The following is a 21,203-nucleotide window of genomic DNA, read 5'->3' as shown; positions in this document are numbered from 1 at the left end:
GTGAAAACATTATGGTTAAAAGACTTTAAATAGATAAATATATACTATAGTTATTCAAGATGACCCAATATCCATGGTGAGTATATGGGTACTTTCATATCACCAGGATTATGGTACAACACAATTTTATTATCAATTCAATAGATTATAATTATACAGCTTGAGAATCCAGATATTTTTTTTTACTAAATGAAAATAATGGACAAACATCAACTTATATATATTACCCAAATGGTTTGGACCACTGGCCTTGTGGAACATTAAACAGCTGGTTGCCAGTCTATCTTGGTACAGGTCCTCTATTGCCTTTTGGAGGTTTCTGGGATAACTCTTGGTGAGATCTCAATTTAAAAACACATGAATGTATGACCTAACGCAGGGTCTCTCATTGTTTAGAGTTAGGACCACCCTATTAGCAGAAGCACCTTGTATGTAACTGAGACTTCTGCATTTTATGCACAAGTAGTATCAACTTTTATTAGTTCACAGCATTGTGCTGGATAATTTTTTGTGTTTGTTACCAAGGTGGGCCTTACCCAGATGTGAAATTGTGGGAGAAAGACAGTGGACTTATTTGTTATTCTCAATGTTAGACAGCATGTGTAACACATCGGAAAAGTAGATCAGTGGCTAGAAATAAAAGCTCACTAGACAGATAGCAGGAGCATAAATAGCCGTTTTAGACAAGTAGATAGACCAGGATGGCCTTCACCCAAAAGTTAAATGGTTTGAGAAAGACTGTCATAGAAAAGCTACTTCCTAGCCAAATAAAATTGCAAATAGATGTTTGTGATTTAATTCTTAGTATTAGCCTAATGTGTCTCACAGGAACTCTAATTCTAACCATGGGTGAAAACCTGAGAGGGAGAGAATAAATTACGTTGTTATCGCTTTGATTGTCTATAAATTATTTTCCCAGGTACAGAGAGTTCCAAATGACTTCATGTGTATGTAATGATGGTTTGTTGCTGTTCTTCCAGTCGTTGAAGCATATAGAGCGTGTAATTCCACCTCATTACTAACTCTCGCTTCCGTTGGTGGCATGGCAGATCATCTTAACATAATATTATATCTTAGAAAATGAATTTTAAAATGTATATATGAAAACCTGATACATTTTTCACCAAAAAAGAGCATTCACAGACCAATCAAATTTGGTTATTTGCTATATAATGAAGTGAATGATGTCTAGCTGTATGCTACTGAAAAAGCAAGTGACATGGGAAAGGCACCTGGTTGATTCATGTTCTGCATGGATTGCAGAATATGCCGCCTGTGAGGTCTAGGTTCCAATGTGGTGGAGCCAACAGTTCACTCGGTGATTGATGACCAATCCCACAAGCCTTGATGCAAGTGGGTGCGATTAATGGTTATAATAAAGAGAACAGAAGGGCATTTCTGATGCTGACTACAACCTAGAATAAATGCTCTTTGGTTTACATATGGTCTAATATCAAGCTTGAAAAGGCACCGACTGATGCGGAGTGGGCCACGTGGCAGTGCCCACCCTGGTCTTCCCATTGTCCAACCAAATTCTGTGTGACAGTGTTGAAAAAAGAAGTGCACAAGTTCCAATTTTCAATAGGCAAGTGTAGCACCAAGGCCCAGATATTTTAGATCTACTGTTGGTTTTAAATCCACCACAACCCTACAAGATATGCCCATACCTGTATAAATATAGTATAAGATCAGCCAAATTTCGGAAATGACATCTAGTTTGTTGAGACACTGGTATGTTTGTGCACACCAAAATGTGAGTTTAATAGCTTCAACCAGAAATGAAGAGGAGACAACTATGTCATGAAAGGCTGGGAACTTGTACTATAGGTACAATATTTTAGACTTGGCAAAGAGCAAGTAAGGATCATCATCATCACCATTTATTTATATAGCGCCACTTGATTTTGTAGCGCTGTAAAGAGAACTCACTCACATCAGTCCCTGCCCCATTGGGCTTACAGTCTAAATTCCCTAACATACACACACACACACTCACACACAGACTAGGGTCAATTTGTTAGCAGCCAATTAACCTACCAGTATGTTTATGTGACTCTGATGCTCTCCTATTGGGCAAACATAATTATTCCTATTCCTGCCATCATGTCTATTACAGAGACTTCTATAATTTACTTACTAAAATTTTTTTTAAACAAACTGCTTTAGAATCAAATTCTTTATTCAGTATTTATTCAGTATCAATACAATTTTTTTTTTAATGCATATAAAATCCCTTTAGATAACTTGAGACAACTTGAAGCGTACAAGCAAAAAAAACATGCTATATTTTTCGATCATGAGAGGCAGAATTTTGTTTTTTTTAAAAATACCCTCCTGCAACCTTTACTAAGGAACACCCTCTTCCACTACCCCCTGTGCTTTTTTTACCAGAAAGAGAATGTGTTTAGTAGAGTTGCAGGGGATGGTCAGGGTGGAGCAGCCCTTTTAGAGAGATTCCCTTTCACATAAAACATTTTATTCTTTTCCAGAAGACATGAAACAGACGGCATGTAAGTGCTATTCATTAACGCTGAAAACTGCTGAATGCTGTAACCAACGACAACCAGACATTACTAATCATGGTCAGATAAACTAATGAACATGGATGCCCTGGGTTTACGGCCTATTTGTGCAATTCCCCCATCTGAATCACTGATACTGCACGACTGCAAAGTCACCTTTATGCAACGTATTATGCAATTTGGATTTCCAGCATTAAGCTCTATCACCACTATCTAGTGACAATTATTTAGAGTTTCGGAACAGGTGTTGCAGCCACCGCTATACTTTCAATTGCACACTCATCTGTGCCCCTGCGGATTCTGAAGAAACCAGCTTCTCCCCAGGACTTCCCCCAGCTGTTCTTCACGATCCAATACTTTTCCCCCGTGTTTGAGTCGCTTCCATACCCCACCAAGAGAACGACATGGTTGGTCGACTGGAATGGGTTGAATTTATCCTGTAACCCAGTATGGTGATAGATACCTTCCTCATAATAGTTAAAGTCATCATAGACTTCATAAGATACCGCCAAAGGACCACCCATAATCAGCTCGTATTTCATAAGGGCCTCGTTGCACCCGCCATAAAACCCACCCACATAGTGGTACTCTGCGCTGTAGTATTTATATTGGTCATCTTTCAGAGTGCAGGGCGAAGCTTCACTGGTGTATGGATAGTCTGCCTCTTCCACAATGCCAAAGTCTTGAGCATATTTGCCAGCAATCAGGAAAGGGAATCCCCCATCACAACCTGGAATGAAAGGACACTGAGTTTGAAAATTCATCAACATTTCACACACAGACGCACACTACTAGATTCCGTGTACAGGTAGAGCAGAGTTTATTGCAGTGGAGGGTGGTCGACTAAGCGTCATGCAGTTGTGATAGATTGGACGACTTTCGTTGTGAATAGCTTGGGATATATGAGTTATTGAAAAATGCAATGAAGGACGTTTATAAAACAAAGCTGGAACATATTCACACTAAAGTACTAGTGCCTGTTTTGTAGCAAAACACTACTTTTCGAAGTGTTCCGTATGGTGTGCCATGGCAAGATAACTATGCAATAAACTTCCCCTTTACAACTTACTGCATACATACACTATATGGACAAAAGTATTCGAAACGCTTGACCATTAAACCACCAGGGACTGTAATGACATTGTATTCAAATACATATACTTTAATATAGAGTTGGTCCCCATTTTGCAGCAAGAACAGCTCCACTCTTCTTGGAAGGCTTTCCACAAGATGTTGGAGTGTTTCTATAGGAATTTGTGCTCATTCATTCTGTAAAGTATTTATGAGGTCAGGCACTGATGTTGGACGAGAAGGCCTGGCTCACAATCTCTGTTCCAGTTTATTCCAATGGTGTTCGATGGGGTTGAGGTCATGGCTCTTTACAGGCCAGTCAAGTACTTCCACACCAAACTCATCAAACCATGCCCTTGCTTTGTGCGCAAGGGGACAGTCATGTTGGAATAGATAAGGTCATTTGCCAAACTGTTGCCAAAAAGTTGGAAGCACGGCATTGTCCAAAATGACTTGGGATGGTGAAGCATTAAGACTGTCCTTGACTAGAGATAAAGGGCCTAGCCCAAACCCTGAAAAACAGCCCCATACCATTAACTCTCCTCCACCAAACTTCACATAGTTGGCATAATGCAGTCTGGCAGGTGATGTTCTCCCAGCATCCGCCAAACCCACAATCGCCAATCTGACTGCCAAACAGAGAAGCGTGATTCCTCAATCCACAGGACACGTTTCCTCTTCTCCACAGTGCAGTGCCGATGTGCTTTACACCACTCCATATGGTGCTGACGCTTGGCATTGGTTTTGGTGATGTGAGGCTTGCATGCAGCTGCTCGGCTATGGAAACCCATTTCATTAAGCTCCCGCCGCACAGTTTTTGTACTTACATAAATGCCAGTGGAAGTTCAGATCTCTTCAGCTATGGAATCAGCAGAGCATCGGCGATTTTAACTTAGCCATTGTTGACCACGCTCTGTGATTTTACGTGGTCTTTCACTTCGTGGCTGAGTTGCTGTTGTTCCTAACTGCCTTTCACTTTCTAATAATATCACGTACAGTTGACCATGGAATTTCCAGCAGAGATGAAATTTGACGAACCGTCTTATTGCAAATGTGGTATCCTATCACAGTACCACAATTAAAGTAACAGCTCTTTAGAACGTACCATTTTGTATCACAAATGTTTGCAAATGGAGACTGCATGACTGGGTGCTTGATTTTATACACCTCTGGCAACGGATCTGATTGAAACACCTCAATTCAATAATTAACAGGTGTGGCCAAATACTTTTGTCCATTTAGTGTATTTTGTACTTTCCATCTCTAGCTACAGATGGAGCATGTTTCGTTTGGATCAATTAAGTAATACAGCAACTGAGAAAGCTAAATGCACACATAACATCCTCATGCAATATCTGTGCTCCCTCAAATGTATTTTACTGGTAGCAAGGCGGGCTAGATTGCTCTCCTTGCCTCAAATAAATGTAATCCATGGCTGTAAAAGATGATCTTAAGGGTCTGTTCCCATTTGATAAGATGTCTTGCATCAAAACAGTTGCAATTTTAATGCTTGTCTTAAGCAAGATGTGGATACTCTTTTATAAACCTCTCTTCAGTGGGAGCTGTAATTAGCTCCAAAAGTCAGGGCCATCTTTTCCATTGGGCACGATGGGCAGCTGCCCGGGGGCCCCACGGGCAAGGGGGCCCCATAGACATGGCTCTTAATGAGAATAAATAATCCTGCAAAAGAAAAAAAATGACAAAAAAAACCTACAAGGGTCACTGAGCAAGTACATCTATCTATCTATCTCTATGTCTGTATATCTATATTTGTATACATCTATATATCTCTATCTCTATCTATATCTGTATCTGTATATATCTATATCTATATCTATATCTGTATCTAGGGGCCCCGGTGCACTGCTTTGCCCGGGGGCCCATAATGTTGTTAAGATGGCCCTGCCAAAAGTGGTACTGCTCTTTCCAGATGGGGCACCCATTGTGCTCAAATGCCACTGGCCACATCATTTACATGAGCTCTGCAGTTGCCAGTAAGTCTCAGAGGGCTGCACCATTTGTGTATCATGGACAATCAAAAAAATAAATAAAATAAGAGTAACCATGGTAATAGAAGTCTAAACGGAGCCTTACACAGAACGATCAGAACTTCTGATTAGCTTTAATTTTAACAACCAAAATATAAAGGTTTTTAGTATGAAAGAAAGATCACTCTAAATGACCCCCTCCTCACTAAAACAAATCCGTTTTGTTTTTTTCCACATTAATAGACTTATTCCATCATCAAATCTTTACAGGTTTCCAAAACAGTAGAGCAAGATATAGAAGGCAGAAACGTTATTACCTTGAGAGTAATTACTGCAGGAAACCACCTGCTGAGGGCTCAGTATGGGCTTCTGCTGAAGTCTGGTCATGACCCGGATTCTAGATTCCAGCATTGCTGTTGCAGCAAAAGCGTAGCAGCTCCCACAGTTTCCTAAAAAACAAACAAACAATTTTTACTTTGTCTTCCACATTTTCTCTGCACACAAAATTTAAAGTCAGATATTCCTTCTTTTGACATTTAATAGTAATAATTAACCGAAAGATAAACATAGTTTACTGAAAATAATAGGCTATGTAGAGTATGCAGCCTACTAAATAATAATAAATAAATTAAATAAAAAATATATAAATTTCAGACACATACACACATCCTTAAAGTCCCCAATTGAAGTCAAACACTTCTAACCCTTAGGGTTTGTTCAAACATTTAATCAGCCAGAAGACAGACCTTGGAAAAACAGGTAGATTTATCCCCATGTCTCAGACATGGGGCTAAATCTACAATAGGTAGCAGACAGACCTAATTAGGAAACAGAATTTTTTACAGTATGGCTTTGTCCATTCTTGCACACTGAGCACTGACAACTTTTGTCTTCCCAGTTAAACAGAGACAGCACATTAATCTATATATTTCTGTATACCCATAGGTTATGTTTAGTTGGGGGATTTGTTGTGGAATTGAGTCGGATGTGAATGTATTTCTGGCAATACAACACCTTGATGTCTAACAGGGCTGACAAAATTTTCTCCCTGAATGTTTCTCCAATCCCAGGCATCAGGGAGACGTTGGTATTTCTCATCAGTAGGCATTGGTGCTGGCGGTGGGATGCTGGAAGAGTGAACAAAATAGTTATCATAATCACATTCTGTGTAAGACCCCCGACAACAGCACTTCCAGGATAACTGATCAATCGCTAATAGCCCTGAAAAATGTTAAAACATTTTAGAATTTTGAGATGCGCCAGGTTTTCATTGTAATAAAGTTGCCATTTTAAATATGGCCTTGAAAAATCGCCACAAATCTGCAATTTGATGAAACCATAGTTTAATTTACCCTCAAATGTCTGATTTGTTGCTGTATGTTCTGCACCTGTACAATTTATTTTACAATAGTGGTTGAAACTCTGTGGTATTTTTAAATGCAACCTGAGCAGAATTAAAGTATTAATTTTAAATATTTCCAGCAACTTGTTACCACACCGGCATTTATACTGGTGCAGTAAGAATTTCAGTTTGATTTTCTCACCAACACAATGGGCTAGATTTACTAAGCTGCGGGTTTGAAAAAGTGGGGATGTTGCCTATAGCAACCAATCAGATTCTAGCTCCTTATTCACACTCCCTCCCGCTCACTGCGATCGTCCAACGATCGTCGCCTCTCTTCCCCTCTGATTACCTCCTCTCACGCACGTATCCAAGACTTCTCCCGCGCCGCTCCCCTCCATTGGAACAAGCTCCCCCGCTCCATCACAACTTCCCCTAATCTGTCCTCTTTCAAACGAACATTAAAAACCCACCTTTTCCTTAAAGCCTTCCAGTCTCATGCCTAAACTCCCACCGGTCGGCTACCTCTCTATCTCATCTCTTCTTCCCTTCTCCCCCTTCCTCCCGTCTCTCTGTCTCATCCATGTGTCTGTCTGTCTTCCCCTCCCTTTAGATTGTTCGCTCCTTTGAGCAGGGCTCTCCTACCTTCTGTTTCCATCACTTTTAACTGCACTCTCCAGCTACTCAGCTCACCTCCTCTCAGTCCCTCTGCCCTCTTTCTCCTCTCGCTTCTCTCCGCTCCCCTCAGTGACTCTCAACCTGTCATCTGTGCCCACCCTCTTGGGCCATAGTTATCTGCCTGTACTTACTTTTCCCCTCCCTCCCTCTCTTTCATGCTGTGCCTGAGCCCCCAGAGTTATAGTGCTTACTGTTACTTGTACTGTGCTGTTTCACCTTGTACTGTGCCATTGTTTGTCCTTGTACGGCGCTACAGATACTTTGTGGCGCCCTATAAATAAAAAATTAATAATAATAATAATAATAATAATAATAGCTGTCATTTTGTAGAAAGTACTAAATAAATGAAAGCTAGAATCTGATTGGTTGCTATAGGCAACATCCCCACTTTTTCAAACCCGCAGCTTAGTAAATCTAGCCCAATGTCTCATTATAAGCTTACCAGAAGATGGTTATATTTGTACAAAAGTCGCAGCATTAAAGATGGAACTTTGGGGGCATTTGATCCACAACCTAATTCTCCTCTTATCAGGAATATATTTACATCTTGCTCCAGAGCTAGTTTACACAGTTGTTACATGATCAGACCATGGTTGCTTTTATATACACAGACTCATACACAATATTTGTAAGTACCTCCCAATTTTAGATTTACGGCCACCAGCTCTTCTAAGAAGATCCTCCATGGACATTCCTTCATATTCAGGGTACGCTTTCGCAGTCCAAGATTTCTGAACGGAGTTTATTTGTTCCAGAAATGTAGGGTTGTGTTTGAAAGGCTTGCTAGAGAGCCTGCAAGACAAAGTTTTAAAAAATGTCACCTAACTCTCATAAGCTAAAGAGTCCGTTTTGTAGTAAGACGCATTTCTATTCTACATGAGGTATCGTGACCCAATACATAGAACACTATTTTCAGGAATACCAAACAGACCCCACCAAGGTGCTACAGTATAATTTATGGCCACAAGATGCGCAGAGCACTTCCATGCAGTAAGTTTACTGTACAATATTTGTATGTATACTACACAAATACATGCACATATATTGTACAGTGCCTCTTACTAAACTGTGTGTGTGGAAAAAACGGGTCAGTCCAATTGCTCAGTTTCAACAGCAGATTTGATATATTTGCTGGAGAAGACCTTCTCTAGTAAGTGTTTGAACACGCTGTGAGCCGATTGATAAAGCATATATTGTTTGGTCTAATGCATGATCTGGTGACCAAAGTGTGGATAGCTGCTTATGGGCAACCATCTAACAGTTCCAATTTTACATATTATACTTCTATAATATGTATATATATCATAAATATTATGCTACAATTCCCGTTCTGACAACAGAACACATGAGAAGGATAACAATCTACATACAACCCAGTAAAACCTCAAGCCCTCCCTCAGACACAACTCACCATCCTCCTTCCTTTGGGAACGGTGCTGGATTTACTTTTTCACCTGAATTGGATGAAACTTTCTTCCCAACAAAACAAGCCCAGTTATGTCCCAGGACATCATGCACCCAGCCAGGAAAAGTATCATGGCAGTAACTGGTGACATTGGAGCCATGTTGTTCATACTGAAAGTGGAAGGGACAATTCAAGGCAAGTGAAAAGGTATAAAACAGTGTTAAAACTCCCCACAATCAAGGATCCATTAGATGGCTCATAAGTCATGACCTATTCTATAAAGGATATTCATGAAATGTGGACCCAGAGAAAATTTGAAGGTCAAGAAGACGTCTGCCAGTTGGGACAACCAGGATATATACCTTAAAGGGTAAAAATTTTAATTTCTGAAAAATATTGGCTTCCTCCCATCTTAAAGCTTATAATTTTTGCCCGTAGAAACTGCAGACTGAATGCGTATAACTCCTTCAGTGAGTAATATGTTGATTGATAGTCTCATCACTACTAAAGTAGAAATTGTCAGTCATTGGGCAGAGTTCGTTGTCCTTCTATGGCATCCACCTAAAATCCAATGGTTGCTTTCCTGGTAAGCAATGGAAACTTGAGGGGGCAGTGATTTCTCTCTATATATCTACATATCTATCTAACAAGAAATTAAGTGAATATCGGAGCCGTGTTGTACCAAGCTCTTCCTTCTCTCAACTACCCAACACAGATTTATGTTAAATACCAACTTTCTGCAAAAGAATACCAAAATAGCCAATGTTATACAGGATAAATAATGGGACCCAAGGGAGACACAGGCCCTCAGTGTATCTACATTAAAAATAAACAAACCTGTTTAATACTAAGATGTATCAATCATTTACAGCCCCTCACCCACTGGCATCACATCAAACTTTTACTAGTGTTTTTACTAGTAAAGACATGAAAAACAAGTATTGGACCTATTGGCACTAATAATGTGTCTGTAGTCAGAAGTGTCTTTTTGACGCCGGCTGCTCTACTCAACTGCATCCAGTAAGTGAACACAAAGAAAACCTTGTAGTGTCCTCACATAGAATTCAAGGGACAATTAGGGGTCAAGTTATCTAATGAAAGGGGCGTACTTGGTCTGCAACAATGTTTTAGGTTGGGTCCTAACATTCACATGAATGCAAGAACCCAAGGTTTCCCAGAACAACATTGCCCAGAGGATCACACTGCCTCCACTGGCTTGCCTTCTTCCCATAGGGCATCCTGGTGCCATCTCTTCCACCAGGTAAACAATGCACACGCACGCGACCATCCACATAATATAAAAGAAAACGTGATTCATCAGATCAGGCCACCTTCTTTCATTGCTCTATGGTACAGTTCTAGCGCTCACGTGCCCATTGTAGGAACTTTCGGCAGTGGACAGGGGTCAGCCTGGGTACTCAGACCAGTCTGGGGCTACACAGCAGACTGCAATGCACTGTGTGTTCTTACATCTTTTTTTTATCATAGCCAGCATTAACGTTTTCAGCAATTTGAGCTACAGTATCTCTTCTGTGGAATTAGACCAGAAGGGCTAGCCTTCGCTCCCCACGCGCATCAATGAGCATTGGGCGACCCATGAATCTGTCGCCAGGGTCACTGGTTGTCCTTCCTTTGACCACTTTTGGTAGGTACTAACCACTGCATACCAGGGACACCCCACAAGACCTGCCGTTTTGGAGATGCTCTGACCCAGTCGTCTAGACATCATAATTTGCCCCTCAGACCTGTACATTTGCCCATTTTCCCTGCTTTCACTACATCAACTTCAATAACTGGCTTTTCACTTGCTGCCCAATATATCCCACCCCTTGACAGGTGCTATTGTAACGAGATAATCTATGCTATCGACTTAACTTGCCAGTGGCTTTAATGTTGCGGCTGATCGGTGTATATTCAATTGATACATACCTTGAAAAATGTAAACCACTTGTAGTTATTTATTACAATTTCAAAACCTTGATTGTAGATTAGAGTAAAGAATCCCAGATTTCCAATCTCATCTTCAGCTACATTTAGTTCTTTCATAGTGATTTTTATTGATTTTTCCACTGGACCTGTAAGGATAGAATTTTAGGTCTTGCAAAATAAATTACTTTGAAACCTTGCAGATCCCACATGAAGTAACAGTTTTCTTAGTCAATATGTTAATCTTTTAATGCACATTTAATATTGGAGGTCTGTCTGGATGTTATTCGACTCAATATATTTACACATTCTGAGTATATTTATTTCTTGTTTGTTATGACGATTGTCCATGATGTGGAGCAAAGTGTTTCCTATGAAATGAGGCAATTCAAGATCTGACTTTACGAGCCTGCCAGAAAAATAGACTCAATGCTCGATAAGATGGCTTGATAAAGACTGACTACAAGCTGCTGATGGTTTTAAAATCTGTAAATGCAACTTTATGTAAGACTATTTGACATTCTTTTCCTTCATACACAATTGCTTCCCTCAAGCCCTGGTCAGGTAGTCAATATGACCAAATTATTACCTGGTTCCTTGTTTGAGATGGAGAATATGGGCGAGACACCAGCTGGGTCTTTCAGGGACTGAAGTTATGGCTTGGGATCTGTCCAGTAAAGTTTCTGCAAAAGCATCTGGGTACTTTTAGTACCCTTCAGAAAGAATGGATTCCTTTGTACTTTTTAAGTATACTTAGTCCAGTCTACTCCAGTCATCTCCAGTTACTTTCTAAGTTAGCATTCAGTGATTATTCCTGAACAGTGGTGAACAATTGGTAGCACTGAAAGGGTTACATGCAACACTCAGTATTCTGCACTCTTCCCAACATTCCGATATAACGAGCACAGCTCAGTCAATCTATATAGAAACTTAGTCTGATTGGGTGGTGAGGTCTTCTCACCAACTTTATTCTAACCCACTTCTAGCCTATGCTTCAGCCAAGTCCATTCATGCTTCTACTAGTACTTTCTAATGTGATCAGATCCTTCTCTGCAATCCATTTGTGATGCCCTTTAAAGATGTTTCCCACCATTTTAAGACACTGGCCTGGCAATAAAGTTTTTGCAGCAGTTGACTGAAAGGAGAGATGTACTACATTAGTTTTACAACCATGTGCCAAAACGTAGCGATGAGTAGTAAAGACAGAGATTGTTCAGGGAGTAACGTCTAGAGAGCGATACCTTGACGGTGTAAGGACAGAAAGAGGTGGATCTTTCACTAAACTTCCAGGGGAACATAGTTGGTGGCTATAGCTCACAATTAATCATATACCACTTCAGCTTCAAGAGATCCCCATCTAGTCAAAAATGTGTGAACACCACTTAAAAGAAAGAGGTGTATACAGTTTTGTTAAGGATCAGAGATTTTCTGTTTATTGGAAAGATCATCATAACCACCATTTACCCTCATGTCAGTGTTGGGCCTTATTTGGTAACACTTTAATGACTAGTATTACAGAATTTTATGATTTAGTGTGTCCCAGCAATATTTTATAAGTAAATCATGGCGTTAAGGGTTTTTCTATCACTGGAGATAGAAAACCATCCCTAACGGTACTTGTTAATACATAGACCTGTAAATTAGTAATATTGTAAAACTGCAGACTAAGACTGGGTACACACTACAGAACATTTCTCCGGTTGCGATATAGTTAATGCTTTTATAAACTACTAAAAAACCCGATCAGCATCATCATCATCAGCTACTTATATAGCGCCACTAATTCCACAGCACTATACAGAGAACTCGCTGAAATCAGTCCCTTCCTGCCCCCAATTCAGGTGTACACAATATACATGTTTTTACAACATTTACCTTCAGATCTGTGCTCTTCATCTGTTATAGCCATGGGCTGAAAAGATCGTGCCTCTGCACACTATGGAGATTTATGGACACTGTCGGTCCTGAGTGTATACACACTGCAGAATTGGAACATCATTGTTCCATCATTTACAGAGATTTTTAGTCCGTTTATAAAATCAAATGATAAGATGTGCTTTGGAATGATAAAACATGATCGTGGGAGTGTACACACTAATGCGATATCGGTCCTAACAGCCGTTTATCATGTGATTGGCACGATTATCGGGTAAAAAACTTGTAGTGTGTACCCAGCCTAACATTCAAAACTACAAAAGGTGTTTTCTAAAAGCATCTGAAAAGTAACTTTTCTTTTGTTTTACTACAGAAAATCAATATCCTTCACAGTAGTTTAGGATATACAATATAATAGTTGACAGAATGGGCCTGATTCATTAAGGATCTTAAGATAAGAAACTTCTTATTTCAGTCTCCTGGACAAAACCATGTTACAATGCAAGGGGTGCAAATTAGTATTCTGTTTTGCACATAAGTTAAATACTGACTTTTTTCATGTAGCACACAAATATCAACTTTAAATTTCAGTATACAAATAAGCTATCAAGTATTTGTGTGCTACATGAAAAAACAGTCAGTATTTAACTTATGTGCAAAACAGAATACTAATTTGCACCCCTTGCATTGTAACATGGTTTTGTCCAGGAGACTGAAATAAGAAGTTTCTTAAGTTAAGATCCTTAATGAATCAGGCCCCAGATTCTCAAGAGCTTGAAAACAAAAGCACAATATATAGGGAAGTGACCTGAACAATCAAGAGTCTATTTACATAGGTGCGATGAGCCATACAGATGGAGAAAACAGGAGTTTTATCCGTAAAATGGCCATCTCATCTTATTGTCTTATTTACAAAGGGTTCAATGTAGGGATGTGCACCGGCGACTTTTGAGGTCTCGTGTTTTGTGTTTTGGATTCGTATTTTCTCGATGTTTTGGGTTCGGATTTGTTTCGCAAAACACCTGCCAAAAGGTTTTGGTTCGGATTTAAGGTTTTGGATTCGGGTTTTTTTGAAAAAAGCACAAAAAGTTAAAAAATCAAGTTTTTGGGCTTATTTTCACTCCTACGCTATTATTGACCTCAATAACATTCAATAACAAGCATTTCCACTAATTTACCGTGTATTCCGAACACCTCACAATATAGTTATTAGTCCAAAACGTTGCAACAAGGTATCTTTCTGGACTGCGTAGTGGAGTGGTCCCCACAATATAATAAGAAAGCCATCAACTGGTCTTAATCGCACCAAAACATGTACCTGGACTGCGTAGAGGAGTGGGTCACCACAATATATATAATAAGAAAACCATCAACTTGTATGATTCGCACCAATAATGTACCTTGACTGCGTAGAGGAGTGGGTCACCACAATATATATAATAAGAAAACCATCAACTTGTATGATTCGCACCAATAATGTACCTTGACTGCGTAGAGGAGTGGGTCACCACAATATATATAATAAGAAAACCATCAACTGGTATGAATCGCACCGAATAATGTACCTGGACTGCGTAGAGGAGTGGGTCACCTCAATATTATTTAAAAACCCTACACGGATCTGAATTCCACCCAAAAAGTTTATGGACTGCGTAGTGTAGTGTTCCCCACAATATTATTTAAAAATTTTGCAGCAACAGTCAACGTTGTTTAATATCTGATACACCTCTATCTGGACTGCATAGTGGAGTGGCCCCGGTACCCAATTTGGTACCGGGGCCACAATACCTCCTCCAACCATGGTACAGACCATTCATCATTGAGATCCCATCAAGTATGTTAAAGACAGACAGGGTCGAAGTGTTATTGGTTGACTTTGTAAACCAAAAAACTGTCCCTGTTGCACATAGTCGTGCAATGAAGACTGACTTTTTCATTTAAAGGCCCCATCTTTCAAGTGTAGTGTTTGTAAGTCATATTATACTTTTGGTAACATTTGTTTATTTTGTTCCTCTTTATGGTAACTACTAATAGAATTAAAGTATTAAATAGAAGCGACAGTTCCTCTTTATGGGAATTAGTAATAGAATTAAAGTATTACCGTATATACTCGAGTATAAGTCGACCCGAGTATAAGCCGAGGCACCTAATTTTACCTAAAAAAACTGGGAAAACTTATTGACTCGAGTATAAGCCTAGGGTGGGAAATGCAGCAGCTACTGGTAAACAGGAGACATATGTAAGTGATGGAGGGGAACTAATATCTTACAGTTTCTGGTGGATCCAGCAGGACATGGCAGATAGGTTGGGAAAATTGGAGTCTAATATCTCCCTGAATATTTTAACTAAACTAACATTTTAGTTCCTGTTTTTAGCAACCATTGCTACCAGCGCCTGAAATATGAGCAAATTGATTCTGTAATGATTAAAACCCTGGTTGTGGCGGGCTACTAAAAGTTGCTGCACCTTACCAGAATCATGGAGTTTTCCTCCCTCGGGGTCTTCTCCACTGCGCTGTTGAGACCAATGTGCAAATAGGCTGCAAGTCAAAGCCCCAGTTCCATGTCTCCTCATTGCGCCAGTTAATGCCAATTACATTTGATGCTATTGTAGCTGAGACCTCAAAGGTCATCAGCTTGAAGCGGTACAATAAGTGATCAGGAGGAGGAGTTCAGCCTTTTACTTACCTCCGCAGTGGAACGCATGTGCGTTCCACAGACAGAAAGTTCGGCATTTGGAACGCAAGTTTGCGTTCCAAATGCCGAACTTCCTGTCAGTGGAACGCACATACGTTCCACTGTGGAAGCTAAAAGCTGAGGGACGGGAGAACAGGAGTTCACTCGTGTATAAGCCGAGGAGGGCTTTTTTCAGCACAAAAAATGTGCTGAAAAACTCGGCTTATACACGAGTATATACGGTAAATAGAATTAAAGTATTAAATAGAGTGGTATAGAGTGGTAGTGTGGTATAGAGTGGTCCCCACAATATAATAATAAAACCCTCAACTGGTCTGAATTCCACCAAACAAGTATCTGGACTGCGTAGTGGGGTGGCCCCGGTACCCAATTTGATACCGGGGCCACAATAAAATAAATACACCCTCAACTGGTCTGAATTCCACCAAACAAGTATCTGGACTGCGTAGTGGGGTGGCCCCGGTACCCAATTTGATACCGGGGCCACAATACCTCCTCCAAGTTCCAAGTGTAGTGTTTATAACATCTTAACACTACACTAATTCTAGCACGTCAAAACCTCTTGTTTTAAATAATGACAGGGCATTTAACTTTTTATTTAATTTATTGAATTTGTTGGCATTTTCTTTTACTTTTTGAACATGGCAAACGACTGTTGAATGGTCACATAATGCCAAAAAAATAGTTGCAAGATGGAATTGTCCTTAGGACCTCCCACCCACCCTTATGTTGTTGAAATAGGACATGCACACTTTAACAAACCAATCATTTCAGCGACAGGGCCTACCAAACAACTGTGGCTGAAATGATTGGTTTGTTTGGGCCCCCACACCAATAAAACAATTCATCTCTCCCTGTACAAACTAAACAGGCTCTACTGAGGAAAGATGTCGTCCTCATCCTCAACCTCTGATTCCTCTCCCCCTACAGTGTGTACTTCCTCCTCCTCACACATTATCAATTCGTCCCCGCTGGACTCCACAACCACAGGTCCCTCTGTACTGTCTGGAGGGCAGTGCTGTACTTCATTGAGGAATTGATTATTCATTTTTATAAACATCATTTTTTCAACGTTGTGAGGAAGCAACCTCCTTCGCCGCTCACTGACCAGGTTCCCCGCTGCACTAAAAACTCTTTCCGAGTACACACTGGAGGGGGGACAACTCTGTTAAAAAATAGAGCCAGTTTCTACAGGGGCTTCCAAACTGCCTTTTGGAGTTCTACCACGTCACTACCTCTAGTTAATTTAGATTGCAAGGCTTGTAAATATATATAGCCTGCATAGACTGTAGAACTAGAAATTCAATTATACAAAGAAATGGACAAAGGCAGTTTGGTATCTGTCTGCATCAGATCCCCTCTCCACTAGGAGTAAAACAGAAAACTTTTCAGCCGTTATATAATCTAGAATATAAATAGAAATTGAGAAAGGCAATTTGGTATCTGTCTGCATCATAATCATCAACATCCTCCTCAGCGCCAGCTACATCAATATCCTCCTCCCGGTGTACAACATTCACACCTTCATTAGCCAAATCTGTAACTGGACTGTGGGTGATCCTTCCAGCATATGCAGAGGGCGTGCTGCAAATGCTGGATAGAGTCACCTCTTCCCGTACAGTGATGGAAAGGTCAGGGTTCACAACCAACAACACCCTTGGACTCGCCTTGGGGATTTGTGATGTCATCTGTTTAGAAGGCAGAGTTCTTTGCTGTTTTGTTGTTGTTGCTGACAGCATAACTCTCTTAAATTTTTTGTAGGGGGGGTGAGGAGGGCTTAGATCCTTGGGTGAAGCTGGACCACTAGTCATGAACACGGCCCAGGGCCTAAGCCGTTCCTTGCCACTACGTGTCGTAAATGGCATATTGCCAACTTTACGTTTCTCCTCAGATGATTTTAAGTTTCTCTTTTTGCTATTTTTTGAGAACTTGGGCTTTTTGGATTTTACATGCCCTGTACTAGGAGATTGGGCATCGGGCTTGCCAGATGACGTTGATGGCATTTCATCGTCTATGTCATGACTAGTGGCAGCAGCTTCATCATTAGGAGGAAGTGGGTCTTGATCTTTCCCTACTTTATCCTCCAAATTTTGGTTTTCCATTATATGTAGCACAAGAGAGCGTACCTCTAAGCCACACACACTCGGCAAAGCCTTTAAAAATTATATGCGGCAGAGGAGAGTACCACTGGACTTATACTGCTGAATCAGTGAACTTTGTAATATAGCAGTCCCACTGGACTTATACTGCTGAATCAGTGAACTTTGTAATAGCAGTACCACTAGACTTATACTGCTGAATCAGTGAACTTTGTAATAGCAGTACCACTGGACTTATACACTGCTGAATCAGTGAACTTTGTAATAGCAGTACCACTGGACTTATACACTGCTGAATCAGTGAACTTTGTAATAGCAGTACCACTGGACTTATACACTGCTGAATCAGTGAACTTTGTAATAGCAGTACCACTGGACTTTTACTGCTGAATGTGTGAACTTGGTAATATTGCAGTACCAATGGGCTTATATACTGCTGGATTGGTTTTGCAAATTTGGTTATAATTATTTTTTTTAAAAAATTTTTATTTTAATTTTTTTTATAACTTTTTTTTATTTTTTAAAAACTTGAGAATAATGGGGAAATAACTATGCCCTTAGAAGCACAGAGCACAGGACACAGCACCACTGGACTGAAAAGGACCCAGCACAGGACCCAGCAGCACTACTGAACTCAGCAGGACAGAGCACAGGACACAGCACCACTGGACTGATACTGCAGAATGTGTGAACTTTGTAATATTGCAGAACCACTGGACTTTTACTGCTGAATGTGTGAACTTGGTAATATTGCAGTACCAATGGGCTTATACTGCAGGATTGGTTGTGCAAATTTTGTTGTAATTAAAAAAAAATTTAATTAGTTTTTTGTATTTTTTTTAAATAACTTTTTTTTTTTTTTAAACACTTGGGAATATTGGGGAAATAACTATGCCCTTAGAAGCACAGAGCACAGGACACAGCACCACTGGACTGAACAGGACACAACACAGGACCCAGCAGCACCACTGACCTCAGAAGGACAGAGCACAGGACACAGCACCACTGGACTGAGCACAGCACAGCACAGCACAGAACTTAACTGAACAGCACAGAACGTAACTGAACAGCACGAGATATAGCAGGACAGAGGACCACCTAACACACCCTCCCTCTACCCTGATCAATGCCCGAGTGAAAATGGCGCCGACTAGCGGGGAATTTATAGGATCCGAGTATCGCGAGATCCGACAACGGGATTATGAGTCAGAGCCTCAGTTTCAGATTTGAATTTGGCGCCAATACCCGGATCTGTCTCGGATCCGACTCGGATCGGCAACATTCGGATGGGCTCGGATTTCATAAATCCGAGTGCGCTCATCTCTAGTTCAATGCAGGAGAAATAGAACACATTTAACGATTTTGAGCCAAGACCCTATATATTAATTTGGGGACTGCGAAGCTATACAATCTACAAAGCTGCCTTCCGCAGCGAAGCTAAAAATCCTGCAACCAATCTTGCAGAGATCCCTACAGAATGACATTCATGCAGCCAGAGCCCTTTCCATACATTGATCTGCGCATGCACGGATACCGGCACATGCCAAGAATGATCACCAAGAAGTAAGAAGGATCGCAGCAGTGATAGAAGCAATGCAAAGCCCCCTCCTCTATGGCAGAGGAGGGGGCTTTCACATTGCATTGCAAACAAGGTAAGTAAATACCTGCGATGCAACATTATGAAAGAGAGCATTATGCTGCTATACATATTGTTGCCTATCACGATACACATAGCGTATATAGACCCCCTCAGTTTAATAAAGACTTCACTACAGTCCATTAACAAGAATCAACCAAGTACTATATACAGCTGCTGTTGAACCTCTTCAGCAACACAAAAAAGTAACTTTCTGACAATTCATAAAAGAGATGTAAAACCATATTTCCCAGAAGACTCTATAAAGAGTAAATTAGAAGGGACTTGCCCAATACGAGAGTTACACAACTGGAATTAAAAGGACAAGTAACTATTAGACAGGATATATGATCATGCATCAAAGTCTGACCCACAGAGCTTGCTATTTAATTTACATCAGGTCAGTGGGAAGTAGCTGATATTAAGGAGAACAGGGTCACATTCAACAAAGTGTACTCAAAATGAATTGCAATGGGTGTGAGACACCCCCACCTCTCACCCAGGTTGGAGCAATCAATGTCCTTGTCGCGAGCTCCTCCCTTACTCGGGCTGACTTGGAACTCCCAGGTGCCTTGGAGGTCCGGGAAGGAGCAGTTAGCCGGGGTGTCAGCAGCCCCAGGCCGGCTCCAGGCAGCCAGCAGGGTGATCACCAGCACCGAGCACAGCTTTACCATCATTCTTCAGTGTCTGCTAGAGACACCCTGTGGTGCAACGAGTTAAATAGTGTGCAGGATCATGTGGCGGAGAGTCATGTGTTGTGGGGACTCTGGGCACAGAGGGTGAGATATGGCAGTGTGATGAGGAAGAGGAGTCACTTATCTCCTGGTGGGGCTGGTTGTAATGTACATAGCACAGATCAGCCATGTAATTCCTAACTTTATATGCAATATACATGGTTCACTGCAATAAGGTCACAATAAGGAGATTAACATGTTCTGATTAGTGCTCACAGCACAAGGAAGTAGGAAAGTATGATTGCCACCTGATATACATCTTGTACTGTCTATGCACTTTTGGAACAACCGTTTGTGGGTCAGTAATTCTGTGCAAGATGTAAGAGTTTCTCATATGGAAACTTCAATTCTGCATCTAAATGAGCAACTGGAAACACTGAGTTTTTCACTGTAGTCTTTGATCACTGCTATCTTTGCCACAGTTATTGTGCAATCCCTGTTATACTGGTCTTATTTACTGGCCCTCTCTGCCAGCAAACGGTTAGGAAATCAGAAAGGTTGCGGTGAGGGATCTGAAGATCCCTATACTGCAATGCTCTCCCCATAGAATACAATGGCTAAACGCCAGCACTTTTTGGAGTTTGCTAAATAGACCCAGACCGCGGTCCCTATTGAAAATTATGGGGATTAATGCGAGACTTAGCCTAATGCAGGAAATATCTATAATATCTCTTGTGTTAGGCATTTGTTAGAGAGCTAGGTTATGCCTAAACCATGTGGAAAAAGCCATTTCTGCATGGTTTATGGCTTAATAAATAAGCCCCTAAGAGAGGGAAGCTGAGAGGGCTTATCCAAGGGTAACTAGATTTATCAGTTTATTATCAAGATTTGGGCAGCCAGTCGCCAGCCAGCGGTAACAAGATCTCACATTGAGACCGAGTGATGTCGCTAATACCCCAAAATACCATCAAGGGGAGGCATTGAATGGACCCACATTTCACAAAAAACAAATAGTTGGAATGGTCTTGACCTCTGCTTGAGTGACAGTTTTGCCCCAGAGAGGTGCGGAGTCTAACACAGGAGAGGTATTCACCAGGGATTCCCACAAGGGAATATGGTCTTAGCTTCTCTCAACCACAGGTCGCGGTCCTCGAGGGGGCGCAGAGCAGATAATTCAAAGAACCACAAGGTGACTGTAAGGCAGAATGAAATGTAGCCTCAGGTGTATGGGAATTCAGAAACAGGACGGAAGGTGTGCGATGATCAGAAGTCTAGCCACGAATCTCGATAG

At 40.8% G+C, this 21,203-nt stretch overlaps 1 protein-coding gene across 1 annotated transcript; it reads right to left on the bottom strand.

Moving 5' to 3' along the window:
* Positions 1–2,213: 2,213 nt before the first annotated feature.
* Positions 2,214–20,058, bottom strand: LOC142140798 (dipeptidyl peptidase 1-like). The gene is made up of 7 exons (XM_075198707.1): positions 19,738–20,058; positions 10,936–11,081; positions 9,013–9,176; positions 8,238–8,393; positions 6,596–6,708; positions 5,899–6,030; positions 2,214–3,252 (listed from the first exon to the last, which is right to left on the bottom strand). The coding sequence occupies exons 1-7, from the start codon at positions 19,913–19,915 to the stop codon at positions 2,750–2,752; spliced, it is 1,392 nt and encodes a 463-aa protein (XP_075054808.1). The 5' UTR covers positions 19,916–20,058; the 3' UTR covers positions 2,214–2,749.
* Positions 20,059–21,203: the final 1,145 nt, after the last annotated feature.

Source organism: Mixophyes fleayi, chromosome 2 (genome assembly GCF_038048845.1).
Source record: "Mixophyes fleayi isolate aMixFle1 chromosome 2, aMixFle1.hap1, whole genome shotgun sequence".
In the NCBI taxonomy this organism is placed as follows: domain Eukaryota; kingdom Metazoa; phylum Chordata; class Amphibia; order Anura; family Limnodynastidae; genus Mixophyes; species Mixophyes fleayi.
This window is presented reverse-complemented; position numbering and strand designations above follow the sequence as displayed.